Below are 17,025 nucleotides of genomic sequence, written 5' to 3'. Positions count from 1 at the left end.
GCCATGAACCAATTCTGGATGCCACCTGTCCTGTCTCTACAGACCAAAGGGTACATATGGTGGGGGAGTCCCTGCCCATCCCTTAACCTTCCTTCTTCTTTCCCAGACGCCTGAGAACCCTCAGTAGAGGCAGAGGAGAGGGCCAGGGAAATACTCAAACATCGAAGTCAGGAAGCTGAAGGGAAAGTGTCTGGAGTGGGAGAGGAGAGCACCACAGGACCTGGAGAGGAAACCTGTGGGTCAAAACTAAAGTAGATCTCCAGGCCTCTAAAATAGGCAAAAGTGGGAGGTTGGCTCATAGCTATTATACAGGAATGGGTAAAAATAGGTTTATAGTTGTTAGTATGTGAAACACTGAATTTATTCTTGTATTATTATTTATTATTATATTATTTTTCACATTGTAAAGCTACTTTTTCCCCACCCTGTAGATTTAATTCTTAGTAGGAAACAATTAACTAAGTAGCCACCTCATAAGTCAGTATCTTCCTAGAAATAAGGGATAGCAGAAAACAATTCCAGCTCCAATTCCCATTCTACAAATACTGTTTCAGCCACATACTCTAGTGTTTACCAATATTTGGTTTCATAATATCTGATGCTGCCCTTGCATCTATCTAAATGTGCCCTTGTTTCTCTAAGCCCTAAGGTGATACTCTCCATCTCCTGCCTTTTCCACACACATATGAACTACCACCAAGCATGGTGCCAAGGAAGTTCTGAGGAGCAATTACACTGGGAAGGGACCCTCTAGGCTGAGGGGGTGAGGTTCCCAGGAGCCTACCTTTCTAATGCCAAGGAAGAGAGGTCTAAGGGTTGGGGCCCTCCAGGCAGCCCTATTTCGTTGTGTTTCCCATCTTTCTATGCCTTCCTCATCAGCTGGGACTCCCAAAGCATGGTAAGAACCTGGGAAGAGGCCTGGGTAGATGTAGGAGGGAGAAGGTCCACTGGGACAAGCTCACCTTCCCTCCCTGAATCTTTGACACAATTCAGGCCAGTGGTATCCCTCCCCAAAGGTTGGGCTGCTTTGGGCTCCCATCCCAAGCTACTGACCTTACTAGAGAGCCTGTTTGCCTTTAGAGACGATCCTCTGGTGCATGGTGCAAAAGAAAATTAAGTAGTGAACAGGCCAGGTGGATGCAGGTACTTCCCCACCCAACCTCCCCACTGGCCTCAGCTTGGGCCTTGGAGCATGAGAGTCATAGCATCTCCTAGTGCCCCCACACGAACTCAGTCCTCTCCACCTATTTTTGGAGGGGCAGTCTCCCTGCCTAGGCTTTTGGATGAAAATGAAGATGAGATGAAGATGAGCAGCTCTGCTGAGAGATAATGCTAGTAAAGGCAGTTCCTTTGTAAAAAAGAAAAAAAAAAAGGAACAGGCTTCACAGATAACTATCCAGAGGTCCAAGAGGCAGAGCTAGACAGACTGGTATCCAGAATGAAGCAGAACCAAAACAAAGCAACAGGGGAAGCAGGCTACAGCCCAGTAGCCAGGCCTGTTGGGCCATGGTCACAAGTTCAGAGATGAGAGGTTCTTCCACAGAAGAGAGACTTTCTGAGGATCCCTTAAGCTTATTCCAGACAATGTCAAGGCTAGTATCTCTGATCCTCGCCTATCATATTGAGGTATCAGTAGGGCTGTTCCCTGCAGCTACCAGACCCAGCTGTGGGAGAAAGCCTTCCACCAATTCTTATCCAGTTCACTTACTGAGACCTTGTGGAAGGACAAAAATATCCAACAGAGTATCCTAGAATGGAAAACCAAGTTCTAGTCCATGTCTGGTCTATGTTCTGCTGTTAATTAGCAATGGGACCCGGGGAAAACTACTTAAACTTTCAGACCCTTAACTTCCTGCTCAGAAAGTGACTATTTTAATGCCTGTCCCACCTACAAACTTCTCATGTTCAAAACCCCTAAACATGTTCACCCTCTTCTGTTCCCTAATTCCCTGAAGGGTACATCCATACATCCACTCAGTCATTCAAGCTGGAAACCTGGGTGTCATCACAGAGTCCTCCCTCTCCTTCAATCCTCATAGCCAGTTACCAAATTAATCCTCTCCTTTCCACCCCAGGACCTTGTTACTTCCCATAGTGCTCTACTATAATGATTTTCAAACTCCTGTTGTCTCCTTCTTTACTTTATATAGACCACTAACATGTTATTTCTAAAATGCAAATCTGACCAATTAACTTCCTTGTAGAAATTCTTCTGCAGTTCTCCACCTCCTAAAGGGATTGGTCAAAGCCCCTCATCACTCAGAGACCCTTCCTTATTCTAGCCTCATTCTCTACCCCTTCCCACCGACACATACCCAATGTTCTAACCACAAATATCAGATTCTCTTGAATCTCCATGTCTCTGCACACAATGTTACCTCGGCCTAGAATACATTTTCTCTTTTGACTGTACACAGGATGTTAGCACAAATGTCATCTCTTTTGTGAAGTGTTCCACCCAAGAACACACTGTTAGTCACTCCCTCCTCAACACCCCCATAGCACTTATCAAATTGTTCCATAATCATTTATGTACCTCTCCCAGGTCAGACTATAATTCTGATGGCTGGGCTTATATCTTATCATCTATGAATCCTCATGCCCATCAGAGCCTGGCAGAGTAGGTATCAACAAATCTTTGATGAAGAAGTAAAGGAAGTGAGGCCTCCACTGCTATAACAGATGTAAAAGTGCACAGTTTCGGCAAAAGTGCTATGGGACCATAAGGGAGGGGGTTAGAGTCAGAAAATCCAAACACAGTAGGAAGGAAAGGTGTGAGGAGTTAGGCTGACCCTAAAGAGCCCCATGGCTAGGAAAGGATAGGACAAGGAGGAGATGCCATACTGCACACACCCCCATAGCTGACCAAGCAGCAGCCAGTGGGCAGAGGCCAAGGTACAGGCAGCAGAAAGGGAAGGAAGGGAAGAAAGAGAAGAGAGACAGCTGATACCCCAAGCTCTCTGAATGCCCAGGCATCACAGCGGTGCTATCAGAAGTGGGTGGGTCAGGGTAGGGCTCCATCTGGAGGAAGTAGGAAGTGCTTTGATGGTAATAAGCAGGGTGGACATGGATGGTGGTGACGGAGGAGGAGGAGGAGGAAGTAGTGGTGGTGGTGGTAGTGGTGGTGGTGGTAGAGGAACAGGAAGAAGAAGCAGAGGCAGATGGTGAGCTGGTTCCGTGGCCTTCAGAACTGAAAGACTGTCCAGATGAAAGGCTGCGCATTCGCCGCAGAGATGCCCGGCTTGTCAAGAAGTGGCCAGCCTCACCCTCTACCAACCTCTGAGATCCCAGGCCATGCTGCGGCTCCGTCAGGCGCTGCCGGACACTGCTCTGCAGGCTTGGGGCTGCAAGAAGAGTGAAGACAGTGTGAGGAAGGGCCAGATTACTTTGGGCTGGATGGCAAGCAGGTTTGCCCATGGAAAAATGCTTGCTGGCGACCACTCCGGGCTTCTAGTGACCAATCTGAAAAATAGGGCACCTCTTCCCCAAAATCTCCCACCAGGGTCCTAAAAGGGGAAATTGAAAATGAGGTGCCCAGGTCAGTTTTAGTGGCAATTCTAAAGGAGGGAGGCCAACATTAATACAAAGGGATATGACAAGGCAGTTAGTGGGAGGACACAGGCAGGACAAGGCAGGGTAGGGGTTTGGGGCAAGGTTCAGGAGAGCACTAAGAACCAGCCTTTTTAGAAAGCCAACCTCAGGAAGGAATTCATGGTTTAGACAAGGATCTATACACAAACATGGTTCATCACATCATTATTAATAATTGCATGAAAGCAAACAAAGGTGGAACAATGGGAAAATGATAATACATCCAACTGGATGTATTAGCTGGAAAGCTATATACCCATTAAAAATGCTGTCTATGAAAAGATTTTAAACACATAAAAATGCCTATTAAAATGCTTAGGGAAATCAAAAGGACACAAAATATTATGTAAAAGAAAATATACCTTGAGCTATAGGAATATAAAAGACTAGTTTGAAACCTGGCCTTTCCACTTCTAGCTGTGATCTTGAGCAGCTGACATCCCTATTTTAATGCCTACCTTATAAAACCCTACAAGGTTATCTTAAGGCTTCAAGATAATGTATTTAAAGTATCTGACACAGTTTACAGCAATCAATAAGTGGTAATGGTCAGTCTTCATTATCTTGACCACATAAAAATTAAAATTTCACAAGAAGATTCAAATAAAAGGTGCTCAAATATAGTGGGACTATGGATGCTCATACTTACTCTTTTTACTTCCCAAATTTCCTCTAACAAGCATGTAAACAACAAAGAACCAGCTCATGGATCAATACTGCAACTCAGGCTCTTGGAAGGTGATGGCCACTGTGCCCAGTGAAGGGCTGTGTGAGCACCAGGTAACTCAGGAATGTGCTAGAGCATTCCCCTTGGACTTACTCCCAGCCCCAAATGAAAACAGAATTCACACCTTTGTTCTTTCTCCTCTACCCTGATAGATGGGCCTCCCTGCCTTCTCCCTAAAAATAGGAAAAAGGCCAAGTTACAGGGTGGCAGAAGCCTTGGAAGGGCCACCAGGGAGAGAGCACAATTCCATGGTGATGGAGAGATGGGGAGGCAGGGCTTCTGAGCCTGGTGGCTTCCAAAGAATGGAAATGGAGTGGAAGAGGAAAAGGAAGCATGGAATGGGGAGGGAGAAAGAAGGAGAAACAGAGAGGAAGAAGGAGAAACATGAAAAGGAGAAAAGAGGGAGAGGATCATTCCTTCCCTCTTCCCTTCCCATCCCAGTCCAGCTAGAGGAAGGGCCACCAGGACATCTGTCTAGCTGGGCTAAAAAGAGAAGCCTAAGCCTTCCATCACCATGGGTGTTCTCTCTCCACTCATCTGAGCAGGCTGATTCTTCTCACCCCTGAACCCCTCCTTGCAGTTAGTAGGGATAGTGCTTAAGGAATTGAGGGAGCAGGCAGGGGAGTGAAACAGGCAGGAGAAGGGGCCCATGAGGATAGGAGTGTTGGTTTAGTTCCAAAAATTGGAAAAACAAAAGCCCCAAAGGGGCTCCTCAAACCCGGGTATTTCCAGAGGGACTGATCATCCGAGCCGGCGGATGTTGAGCAGAGAGAGCGGTCACTGAACCTACGCCCCATCAGCCAGGCAGCATCTAGGGTCCAATAGCCAGGCCAAAAGGAGAAGAGAATCTGATTTACAGAGGGCTTCGGCTTTCCCACTAATGAGCTAAGGGAAGGGCCAAGGGGCAAGGGGTGAGTAGTTCAGTGCTAATGAAGGGTCCGCCCAACCCAGAAAACACATAGAAGCCTTTAATTCAAGGATCAGGCTCTGCCTGCCAGTGATCCTAACCTTGTTGCCTTTGAGTAAAAGGCCTGAGAAGATATAAGACCAGGGAGACAAAGAGGCTTGGTCAGAGGCAAAGTATCACTGAAGAAATTTACAAATAAATCCTGTCTGGAGTTGGAATCCAGTGTAATTAGAGTCTGGATTTCTGAAGGTAAGATGCTCACCCAGCCCCAACTTTTTGCCATCCCTTCTGCACCCATGAGATATGGGCCCAGAACAACAGCTTTTCCATGAGGCTCTATTCTATTTATGTAGAATGCCCTCTGATCCAGAGAAGCCTTCATCCCAGCAAGGGGTAAGTTCCTTCGTTTACTAAAGAATTCCCACAGAGTGCAGTCTCTTTCAACCTTGCTCTCCTCAGCTCTTATCACTCACAGAAGAGAAAAGAGAAAGGAAAAACCCAGGACAGAGGGTGGGGAGGTCCAAGAGTTCAGGTGGAAAGCCAGACATACTTGTACAAGAGACCCCTCCTGGACAAGAATGTCCTTCTGGCTTGGAGGATTTAGGGCTATTATCACCTTAAGGGACTGCTGCTTCCTGAGGTCTCACACAAAAGCCAGAAAGAAACATCATTCCATTCATCTACTTTAGCAATTAAGAATAAGGAACATAAAATAAAAACAAGAGCAATAAGATAAATCAAATGAGTTAAAATAAATGCCATTTTTAGCTCATTAACCACTAAGGAGACTATTTTTATAAAGGTAGATGGAGGGGGTTGGTAAATAAAGGGACTTAAAAAACACAGAGTGAAGGGAGACACACTTAGCGCAATAGACCCAGAAAGGCAGACAGAACATTAAGCAGGGGAAAACCACTCAAAGGACAACTATAAAGGACTATTCTGATGCGAATTGTGCTTTATTAACCAAGGTCATGAGTTGAACTGTCTTCTTGGGTATCTGCTCCACATGCTGTTTAAGCATGGCAGGGGTCAATGACTTAGCCTATCTGTGCATCAAAGGCTCCATCCCTCATCCCCACCCAAGAGGTCACCTACACTGCATGGACAAGGGTGACACAATCTCCTCATCCATGTCATCCACGTCGTCAGTCATGATGAAGTGGGCAGGGTTGGGGCGTGTACTGCCCATCCAGCTGGGGTCTATGTTGAGTGCAGCCACCAATGAGTGGATGCCAGGGTTATTGACAATCTGGAAGCCACAGAGGATCTCAATCTGCTGCCAGCGGTGCAGGCGCTCCCGAAGTGCTGCCGTCACCTCACTCAGTGCTTGCCTGAGGACAGATGAAAGAGAATGTCATGCTGGGCTGGGTGTGAGGCTCAAAAGCAACCAGGCCTCTTAGATGAACAATTTGAGGGGCAATGTGTAAGTAAGAAACACAATTAAATCATAAACTTAAGAGCAAGGTGGGAGCTGGATAAGGGATGGGACAGGAGACCAGAGCTGTTCTGCTACCAGTGAGGAAGTAGAACTGGGGTTGGAAGCCCCAAACACCCTCACACTCTGAGGATGGGATGGCATCACCAGAGCTGGGCAACAGGTGCTACTTACTTAGCCGTTAGGATCTTGTGGTCCACATCATCCAGGGAAGAGCTGTGGGCCACGTGGAAGGTGCCAAAGAGTGTGTTTCTCTTCTTTTTTATCTTCTCAGCCTGTAAAGGCGAGGCCGTCAGATTAGAAAGAGCAGGGATTAGGAGGTGGAAAAATGAGAAATGCCTTTCTGTGGCTGGGTTCTCCTCCTAGCACAGCTTAGGCTGCACAAGGAAAAGGAAGAGGAGATGGGAAAGGGAAAAGGGAGGCAAGAAGAGGGAAAAGAGGGGAAGAAAGAAAATAAAGGAGTCAAGAGAAGCACAGGGATTCCCCTGACGATACCCTCGCACCAGGAGGACTCTGCCCCCATGATGGTATAGAGCTGGCAGAGTCTTCCCATTTGCTGCACGTTTCCCAGAAGGCAGGTAGAAGTACCCACCCACCCTCATTCCCTGCTCCAGAAGCTTGAGGACATGATCAGGAGCTGTACATTAGGAAAAGAAATAGCACCCAGCACCAGGATATCTCTTTGCCCAACAGGAAGAACAGACAGAGGCAGAAAGGAGGAAGGACGGGTGAAAGGGAAGGAGGCAAGGAGAGAAAGGGCAGCAGGAGGGCATGTCTCACCCCCTCCTTGGCCACCAGCAGCTGCTTCTCAGCATTTTGCTTCTTGATGTTGTAGTACTGCACCTCCACCTCATGCGTCAACTGCAGCCACTTCTGAAGGGCCTCGGGAGCATACCATGAGCTGTGTGATTCCAGCTCCTTCTCTGCTTTTCTCAAGGCCTCTCGAACCTGTGCAGCCAAGAGGATGTGAGTCCATTTACTACATGACCCTCTCCAATGCTTCTACATTATACTTCAGAATTCAAAATTCTAATCTGCTCTTTTATGTGAGATTTATAATTCTCCTAAGAGGGAAAAAAGGCAAAGATTATTCTCTGTATTTTATATACAAGGAAGCAAGCTCAGAGAAGGAAAATAACCTACTCAAGGTCACACAGAAAGCACAGTAATCCCCCTTATCCATGGGGAGTAAGTTCCAAGACCCCCAATGGATGCCTCAAACCATGGGTAGTGCCACACCCTATACACACTACGATTTTTCCTATATGGACACACTTTGTTTTATTGCACTTGACTTTATTGTGCTTCACAGATATTGTGTATTTTACAAAATGAAGGCAAGACACCCTACCGACAAAGGTTACAAATGGCTTTATTGTCATACTCACTTTATTGCAGTGGCATGGAACCAAACCCACAATATCTTTGAGGCATGCTTGAATATACATACAATTTACAGCTTTTCTTTGGCATATCAAGTAGCCAGAATCACTATTCTTGCATTTTGGGGCCATTAGTAAGTAAAGTAAAGGTTTCTTGAACACAAGTACTATGATGCCACAACAGTAATCTGATAACAACATGGCTACTAAGTGACATCTGGCAAGTAACATATACAGTGTGGAAACATTGGACAAAGGGATGATTCATGTCTCAGGCAGAACAGGGCAGGACAGTGTGAGATTTCATCACTCTACTCAGAATGGTGTGCAATTTAAAACTTACGAGTTGTTTCCCTCTGGAATTTTCCATTTAATGTATTTGGATTGCTTTTGACAGCAGATAACTAAAACTGTAGAAAGCAAAATCTCAGGTAAGGGGGGCACTGCTGTAGTATCTACCAGAACTCAAACTGAGACTTTTCTGCTGTCAGACTAGATCTCTCTTTTCTCACAATCTCAGCAATCTTCCCTGCCCTCTTGAGGCACACTGTTCAGCTCAGTGAATCAGCTTCTTTCCCAGAGTTGGGGTCTGTTCTTGGACCTCAAGATGAACAATTAAGATGGCAAACTTAAAAACAAAGCACTTGATTAGGAATCCAGAAATCTGGCTCTGCCCCTGGTGGGTCATTTGGCTGGCTGTGTGGCCCTGTGCTTCCTACAGCAGACCTCAACTCAGTGTGAGGTAAGATTCTTTTTCTCAATAGAGAGTGAGCTCTCCATCATGAGAGGTAATGTGAAGAGCTCATGATTGCTATTCCAGAAAGGGATTGACCTGAATGATCTCCAAAGTCTTCTCTAGCCCAGAGACTTTATCTATGAGTCTCCCACCAAGCAGGGCACACAGGCTTTGAAGGGTATTCTGTACATGGTGAGAAGAAGTATACTTACACCTAACATAGGCATTGCCAACAGAGGCCAAGACATGAAAAGACCAATGTGTAAGCATAAATCTCCTCACTGACTTCTCAGCAGCATCATACAATGAAGCAGTCACAAAGCACTCAAGTGAGAAAGGTCTGAAAATACACACCAGTAGTACATACACTGGATGCCTTGCAATCTCAGAAGTTACCTGTGTGGTGATCCACAACTCCCCCATCTAGACACGGACTCTCCACTGGGCAGAATTCCAGAGAAAAGAGACTGAGAACCATCTCACTGTGCCCAAATTCAGCCATTGGGGCGAGTATCCCATAGCAGGTCTGAGGTCCTCCCCACAGGCTGAGATAAACTAGGAAGGCCTTAACTAAGGACAGAACACCTTTATACCTTAAAGAGCCAGTAAGAGGGTCAACCTTCACTTGGCTTTTGTTCCTTGAAAAAGAAACTACAAAATGGTCCACTACCACCTTTAAATGTTTAAAAAGAATAACAGACGCTTGAGACTCTAGTACACCAAGTCTGAAAATACATGATCAAGTCCTACATTTAAAAAAAGTTTAAAGAATAGGATAAGCTAAAGGGGAGAATGGAGAGAGAAGAGAGCAAAGAAAAGGAAGTGACGGTTGTGGAGGCACACAAAAGGTGGCCTAACAGGCTCAAAAAAACTGTTTATTGGGAGAAATGATCACAAAATAGAGAACAGGGAATGGGGCGGTGGGGGACAAAGAGATAGAGGCAGACATATCTTATACATATGAGTAATAAATGCCTTTAGAAAAAAACAGATAAAGGCTGGGCAAGTCAGAGTTCACCAGTCCTATTTTTTTTATTCTATGCCTGAGGTTCTCAACTTTGTCACACACTGGAATCCCCTGGGGAACCTGAAAATGCTGATACCTGGATTGTACCCCAATTCTGATTACACTGATCCAGGATTTTGGCTTGAGCATCAAACAATTTTTAATGCTCTCCAAGTGATTCTAATATGCAGCAAAGTTAACAACCACAGATGTTTATGTGCTTTGAAGTATTATCACCTGATTTTGCTTCCACAGAGAATGCACTAGGTCATGGCAAAAGAATAATTCTGATCTAATATAACATCTGGAAAAATCTGTATAAGTTATGAAAACTTTGAAAGAAATTATTATAATTATGAAAACTTCTCAAAGAATAAAGCTGTAGAAGCAATAAAGATGAGGTCAGCAGTTATCAAACTGAGATCCAGGAATACTTGAGTGTCTCCAAGACCCTTTCAGAGCATCTTTAAGGTCAAATTATTTTTATAATAATACTAAAACATTATTTATCTTTTTTATTCTTCTTCTCTCACAACTGAACAGCCTCTCCAGAGGCTACTTGATAAGTGATATCAAAACAGATTAAGTATAGACACCAATATAAGAACCAGCAGCACCCCAACCAGTGTCCCATAAACCAAAAGGTCGTGGTTCAATTCCCAGTCAGGGCACATGCCTGGGTTGCAAGCTTGGTCCCCTGTTGGGGTACATAGGAGAGGCAACCAATGATGTTTCTCTCACACTGATGTTTCTCTTTCCTCACTCTCTCCCTCCCTTCTCCTCTCTCCAAAATCAATAAGCATGTCTTTAGGTGAGATTAAAAAAAAGAAAGAAGAATCTAGCAGTGTGTTAAGCCAGACATTTAAAATATTTGCAAAATTATTTTTTAAAATCACTCTTCTCATTAGTTCTACTTTGGAAATGTAGTCATTTTTCATAAAAATATAGCATTTGTGTTAACATGTAAGAGATTTAATATACTCCTTTTAAATTAATAAATATTTTTTAAATTTTTTCCCAGGTCTAATTTCTAACATAGTAAATAGCAACGTACTGCCCCCATTAAATTCTTTTTTTTTAACCCTCCCTTACTCACCCCCATTAAATTCTTTGAGGTCCTAATTAAAGGCCAAAGAGTTTGAGAATCACTTCACTAGAAGAAGTAAAAATCCAGAGAGGGAAAAGCCTTCCTAGGAGGAGTTGACAACTGCTCTGTCCATTTTTCCCTGAAGGCATTTGAAGATCCAGGAGAGCGCTGATAACTGGATCTGGCCAGGCAGAAGGACTCCACCGGGACACAGAGAGACTAGCCTAGCTTTTGTTGACAGTATGGTACTAGTGTAACAAATTGCAAATTGAAGGGTTCCCAACATACATTCAATTTTCTCTGCTGGGCATTTACTGAATCCTGGGGCTGTGCTGGAGAATAGGTAGCTGGGCCAAAGACTGGAACAAAATCTCCGATACTTTCATAATACTTAGGAAACAAAATATTGCAAGAAGGAGGGGACTTGCCTCAAACACACACTCTTTTTCTCAAGACAAATGTAAAATTTTGAAGCTATGAAAAGCAGGAAGCTAAAGAGCTAAATTCAAAACCTACAAGTGGCAGAAATGAATCTCTCACAGTTTTTCAGGGCTAAGAGAAAGAATCCACCAGCTCCCAATAAAAATATCAGGAAAGGACTTGCCTGAGAAACTGTGACAAATGAGCACTAGACCAAGTCTTACTGAAACTACAACCCAGTTTCAACATAGCTCAACCTCTGATTGGCGTGAGGTGATTAGGCCCTCACCCTACACACCTAACAGAATAAAGGGGAAACCCCATATCTGATGCCAGAAAAAATTGTCAGGATCTTCTAATTTTTTGTATATACTGTCCAGCATTGAATAAAATAAATTACCGAATGTGAGATGAGGCAGGGAAATGTAACCAATAATCAAGATGAAGCAGTCCTATAAATGATTCAGGTATTAGAGTTACCAGACTTGGGCTTTAAAATCAATATGATTGAAATGTTAAAGAAAATATAGGAACATGCAAACACAATAAATAAAAACATAGACATTTTGAAGAGAGAACCAGAATCTATAAAGAGTAAAATGGACACTCTAGAACTGAAAAATACATTAGCTGAGAGGCACATTCCACTGAATGGGATCAGAGAATACAAGATTAGAGAACTCAAAAGATAGGTCAACAGAAAATAATCAAACTACTAAAGCACAGAGAGAAAAAAAGGACAAAATTAGGACTAAGACACATGTGGGATATAGTTAAAAGGTTAATACTGGATTCCCAGAAGGAGCGGAGAGAATGGGGCAGAAGCAGTATGTGCATACTTAAGAAAATGCGCATTCCGTAATCGTAACGTAAAATGCTCCTGGTATTGTTAATGAGGTCAAATGGATTACTTATGTTTAAATATTTTATATCCTTACTGATGTTTTGGCTGCTTATTATTGACAGAAGTAGATTAAAATCTCTAATTTTGATTATGAATTTGTCTGTTATTCTAGGTTTTTCAACTTTTGCTTTATATATAACTAGGTGTATCCAAATTAAACATTGTTATATATTACTGTTGAATTCGCATGGTTATCATTAAGAGATGTCCATTTTTGTCTCTAGTAATACTTCTTGCACTAAAGTCCATTTTTGTCTGATATTAATATAACTACCTCTGCTTTATTTGGCTTAGTGTTTGTGTCACATATCTTATCTCCTCCTTTTGCTTTTAACCTTTTTGTATCCTTATATTTACAGTATATCTCTTATAAACAGCATACAGGTGGGTTTTGCTTTTTATTCAATCTGACATTCTTTGCCTTTCAATCGCATCGTTTAGTCTGTTTACATAAATCGAGTCTCAACATGTTTGAAAGGACTGAAACCATATAGCATATGTTCTCTAACTTCAGTGAAATTACACTAGAAATCAATGAGAAAGATAACCAGAAACATCCCCATGCTTGAAAATTAAGCAATATACTTCTAAATAACCATGAGCCCAAAAAGAAATTGCAATAAAAATTAGAAAATCTTTGCCTTGGCTGGTATAGCTCAGTGGATTGAGTACGGGCTGCAAACCAAAGGGTCACCAGTTCAATCCCCAGTCAGGGCACATGCCTGGGTTGTGGGCCAGGTCCCCAGTGGGGGCCACGTGAGAGGCAACCACACATTGATGTTTCTCTCCGTCTCTTTCTCCCTCCCTTCTCCTCTCTCTAAAAGTAAATAAATAAAACCTTAAAAATTTTTTCAAAAAAATTAGAAAATCTTTTTAACTGAATGATAAAGTATGAAATATCAAAACTTGTAACTAAAGCAGTGCTGAGATGGAAATTTACAGCTCTAAATGCATATATTAGAAAAGATTAAAAGTTTAAAATCACTGAGCTAATCTTCCACCTCAAGAAGCTAGAAAAGTAAGAGCAAATTTAAAAACTTTTTTTTTAAGGGCAAGACTTCTACACTGAAAACTACAAAATATTGCTGTGAAAAATGTTTCAAGACCTGAAAAGTGACAGGATAAACAACACTCATGGACTGGAAGAATCATTAAAACGCCAACCCCCCACCACACACAGTAATCTATACACTCAATTCCAACACAACAAAAATTCCAGCAAGACTTCTTCTCCGGGGTGGGGAGGGGCACAGGACTGACAAGCTAATATGGAAATGCAAAGAACCTAGAAGCACCAAGGCCATCTTGAAGAACACTAAAGCTAGAGAATCCCAAATAAAATGGTCAGTAGATTTAAGAAAAGGTGTTCAATATTAGTATTAGTCATTAGGAAAATTAAAATTAAAATCACAATGAGATACCACTATATCCATACCAGAATATGTAAAATTAAAATGCCTAAAATTACCAAGGCTGTAACCCAACTAGAACTCTCACACACTGCCGGTGGCAGTATAGATTGCTATAACTATTTTGGAAAACTGTTTGGCAGTAAAGTTAAATATTTATGCCATTTTATATATCCAACAGAAATAAGTGCTAAGCTCCCCAAGAGATGTGTGCAAGTTTCACAGCAGTGTTGTTCACAAAAGGCAAACAACTCAAATGTCTATCAGAGGAGAATGGATAAATAATTTATAGTATACAATAGCTTATCACTTGCTATACAATAGCGAGTAATATGTTGTATTACAGTTGTACTTGTATTATATTGTACAATATTGTACAATTGTAATACAATATATTACAATAGCAATGGAAATAAACTAGCTACATAAATTATGCAATAACATAGATAACTTTTACAAACAAAATGTTGAGTGAAAGAAACCAAACACAAAAGCATATATACAATATAATGCCATTTACATAAAGTTCTACATCAGGTAAAACTAATATGGTTTAGAGATTAAGCATAGTTACCTCCTGGAAGGAATACTGACAGTTGGAAGGGGGAGGCAAAATTGAGCCTTCTGGGATGTTTAAAAGATTCTGTATTTTGATATGGATGGTGGTTATACAGGTGTATGGATCTGTAAAAGCTTGCCAGCTGTACACTTATAATCTCTACACTTTAGTCGATGTAAATACCTCAGTACAAAAGGAACAAAATAACTACACCTTTTACCCACTGTTCTTTGAAAATCACAGTGACAGTTTTTTTGCAACTTTTCCACTATTCTTAGTAGTAAGAATCTAATAACCTGAAGATATTCTTTGAGCCATATTTCTTTTTCTCCTTTTTCTACACGTCACCTGAGGATATGTTGATTGGTTTTAGAGAAAGGATGGGAGAGAGAGAAACATTGATGTGTGAGAAAAACACCAATTGGTTATCTCCCACACACAACCCGACCAGGGATAGAATCTGCAATGTTTTGGTGCATGGGATGATGCTCCAACCAACCAGGCCACTTGGCCAGGGCTCTTTGAACCATATTGCAATGTCTTCACACATGAAACTTTTCAGCCAGATTTATGGCCCCTGCTCTTTACCGACTCTCTCAGAATGTCCAGGAACTTGTAGACTCTCCTACCTGCTCCAGCTCCTCCTCAGCATATTTTTGGCGGCTTCGCTCATTCTCAGTACCCTCCCGCAGCTCCTTCAGTCGCTGGGCTTCCTGCTTGGCAAGGTTGATCTCATCACGCAACTTCTTCTCCAGATGTACCTTCTCCACCTCCACTGTGCGGTGCTCCTCCTGGGCCTTCTGCAGCCTGGGGGGCGATGCAGGGAGCTGGAGGAGGCCAGGCAAGGGGGTGCCAGCCAACATGCCATGAGTCATGGCATTGGAAAGGAAAATAAGGGCTCCAGCACTCAGCACATATTCTCCCTATTCTGCTGACTCTGGCCGAGTTAGCTCAGCACCAACACAAACCACAGACATTACCATACTTTGTGCACTGGCCACCATTTTGCTGCCACTAATAAAGGCTGTGACAACTACTAGTTTGCTAGATATTTCACACTTGTCCTCCTTGCATGTAATGACACAGTATTGTATCATGATCAGCCTACGACAGGTATGGGTATGAAGGCTTTGAGAGGGGAAGTGACTGCTGATAGAACCGAGACTAGAATTCCAATCTGTATGACTTCAAATCCCATAGTTATTCCCCTCATACAGGTATCTGGAAGGTTTGCTATAAATGGAGAATACCCTGCAAGCTAGACCAAAGATCCAGAGAAAGCTTGACAGCTGAGATATTAATGAGGTGGTAGTAGTGGGGAAATTTAAGGAAGATGAGAAAGGAATCATGAGCCATACTTCTTGGACTCCTCAGTACCTGTTGCCAGAAACACATAAAAATGAAATTCATGCCAAAGGGCAGAGCTTGAGAGAGCCCCGTGCTTCCCCAAGGCCTGAGTTCTTTTCCTTAGTATCTTCCATGGGGACTAAGATCTCAAGGGTATCAGTTATAATGAAAATACATTTTTGTCCCCTATTACAGGGGACAAACAGGAAGGACATACACATTCCCTCTGTTCGCTGACAAAATCTTCCATCCACCCAAATAAACCTCCTTCCTTCCTTCTTCCTCCATACATCTATCTATTTCATTCACTCACTCACTCATTCATTCATTCACCCAGTAGTTTCAGATGTATACTAAATGCCACATCCTGGACTAAGCCCTAGATATATGAAGATGAATGAGAAAACTGTTTCTGCCATCAAGGAGTTCATTATCTAATTCAATTTAGACAGATAATTCTATACAATGTGACAAGTTCTACAAGAGATAGATATACAAGGTGTTCGATGAGCCCAGTGGATGGAGTGATCAACTCCACCTGCAAGGAGTCAGGAAAGGCAAAGCATGGGCTAGATCCCAAAGAAAGAATAAGAGTTTGCTAATCCCCCTGGAAGAGGGAAAGGACTTAGCCACTGTCAGGTTTTCCTACCTTAGTAGGAACCACCAAGTTACCAGAGGACCAGGATAGAAGGGGAAACAGTGATGAAGAAGACAGGGGATATGTGGCTTAGACTTCTCCTAGAGCAAAAAAAGGACAGGCTACAGAACAAGCAGGGCCCAGACAGAAGAGCACTGGCCACTGAGTTAAGTAGGTGAAAGTAGGTGACACAGAAGAGGCAGAAACAGAACTCAGTCTCTAACAAATCCCAAGTCCACACTGGTCATTAGAATTGGAAGCCTTAAAGGATGTGTTGGTACAAGCGGGAAGGGGAGAGGCAGAAATGTCTAGACTGCTCTTACTGCTGACAAACTGTAATCTTCTGCCCAATTTGCTGGAGAGAAAGGGAGTTGAACCTCCTCGAGGTTCACACCAGGTGGCGCTACAAGCACAGCTAAAACAAACCAGAGGTGCCATTTCCTGTCCCCATCTCTTTTTCTGGCTGAGTACCCTTCTTTACTGTATTCCTCCAAGATACCACTGCCTGAAATTACACCCTGAAATATTATCCTCTCTGAAGGCAGCCTCCTGAGAAAAGCCTATGCTGTATCTGTCTTCTTCATATGATAGGGAGCTCCTTTAAAAGAAGAATCAAAACTGACCCACTTTTATAGTCCTAACAGGATCTAGATGAGATGAAAATCAACAAATACTATTGAGAGCAGAAATTGAGCAAATAAATGTACCACCAAGCCTTGCCCCACTTCGTCTCCTGCACAGAAGACTGAGCATCCTGAAGGCAGCAATCAATTAGCATTACAAGTAAGAAAATCACGAGGTGAGTGCAAGCCTTGGCTCTAAACAGTCATGACTATAGACAAGTCTGTTCCCTGTACTGGAGCGGTTTCTTCACT

The 17,025-nt window shown here is 42.9% G+C and overlaps 1 protein-coding gene across 6 annotated transcripts in view; it reads right to left on the bottom strand.

Moving 5' to 3' along the window:
- The window catches only part of STIM1 (stromal interaction molecule 1), a 185,275-nt gene that overhangs the window by 3,193 nt on the left and 165,057 nt on the right, over positions 1-17,025 (bottom strand). The window contains exons 7-13 of one of the 6 annotated variants that reach the window (XM_037068647.1): positions 14,796-14,973; positions 7,444-7,611; positions 6,838-6,938; positions 6,324-6,559; positions 5,037-5,129; positions 3,278-3,344; positions 1,054-1,090 (exon numbers count right to left, since the gene is read on the bottom strand). In XM_037068647.1, the coding sequence (XP_036924542.1) occupies positions 1,054-1,090; positions 3,278-3,344; positions 5,037-5,129; positions 6,324-6,559; positions 6,838-6,938; positions 7,444-7,611; positions 14,796-14,973 (880 nt within the window). Of the gene's footprint in view, positions 1-1,053; positions 1,091-2,950; positions 3,345-5,036; positions 5,130-6,323; positions 6,560-6,837; positions 6,939-7,443; positions 7,612-14,795; positions 14,974-17,025 lie in introns of all 6 variants that reach the window. The other 5 variants (XM_037068642.1, XM_037068645.1, XM_037068648.1 and 2 more) reach the window with 5 other exon arrangements.

The sequence above is a fragment of the Sturnira hondurensis genome, unplaced genomic scaffold, assembly GCF_014824575.4.
Source record: "Sturnira hondurensis isolate 20B ecotype Veracruz unplaced genomic scaffold, ASM1482457v3 Scaffold0017746, whole genome shotgun sequence".
In the NCBI taxonomy this organism is placed as follows: domain Eukaryota; kingdom Metazoa; phylum Chordata; class Mammalia; order Chiroptera; family Phyllostomidae; genus Sturnira; species Sturnira hondurensis.
The sequence above is the reverse complement of the archived record's forward strand: the minus strand, read 5'-3'. Positions and strand labels throughout refer to the sequence as shown.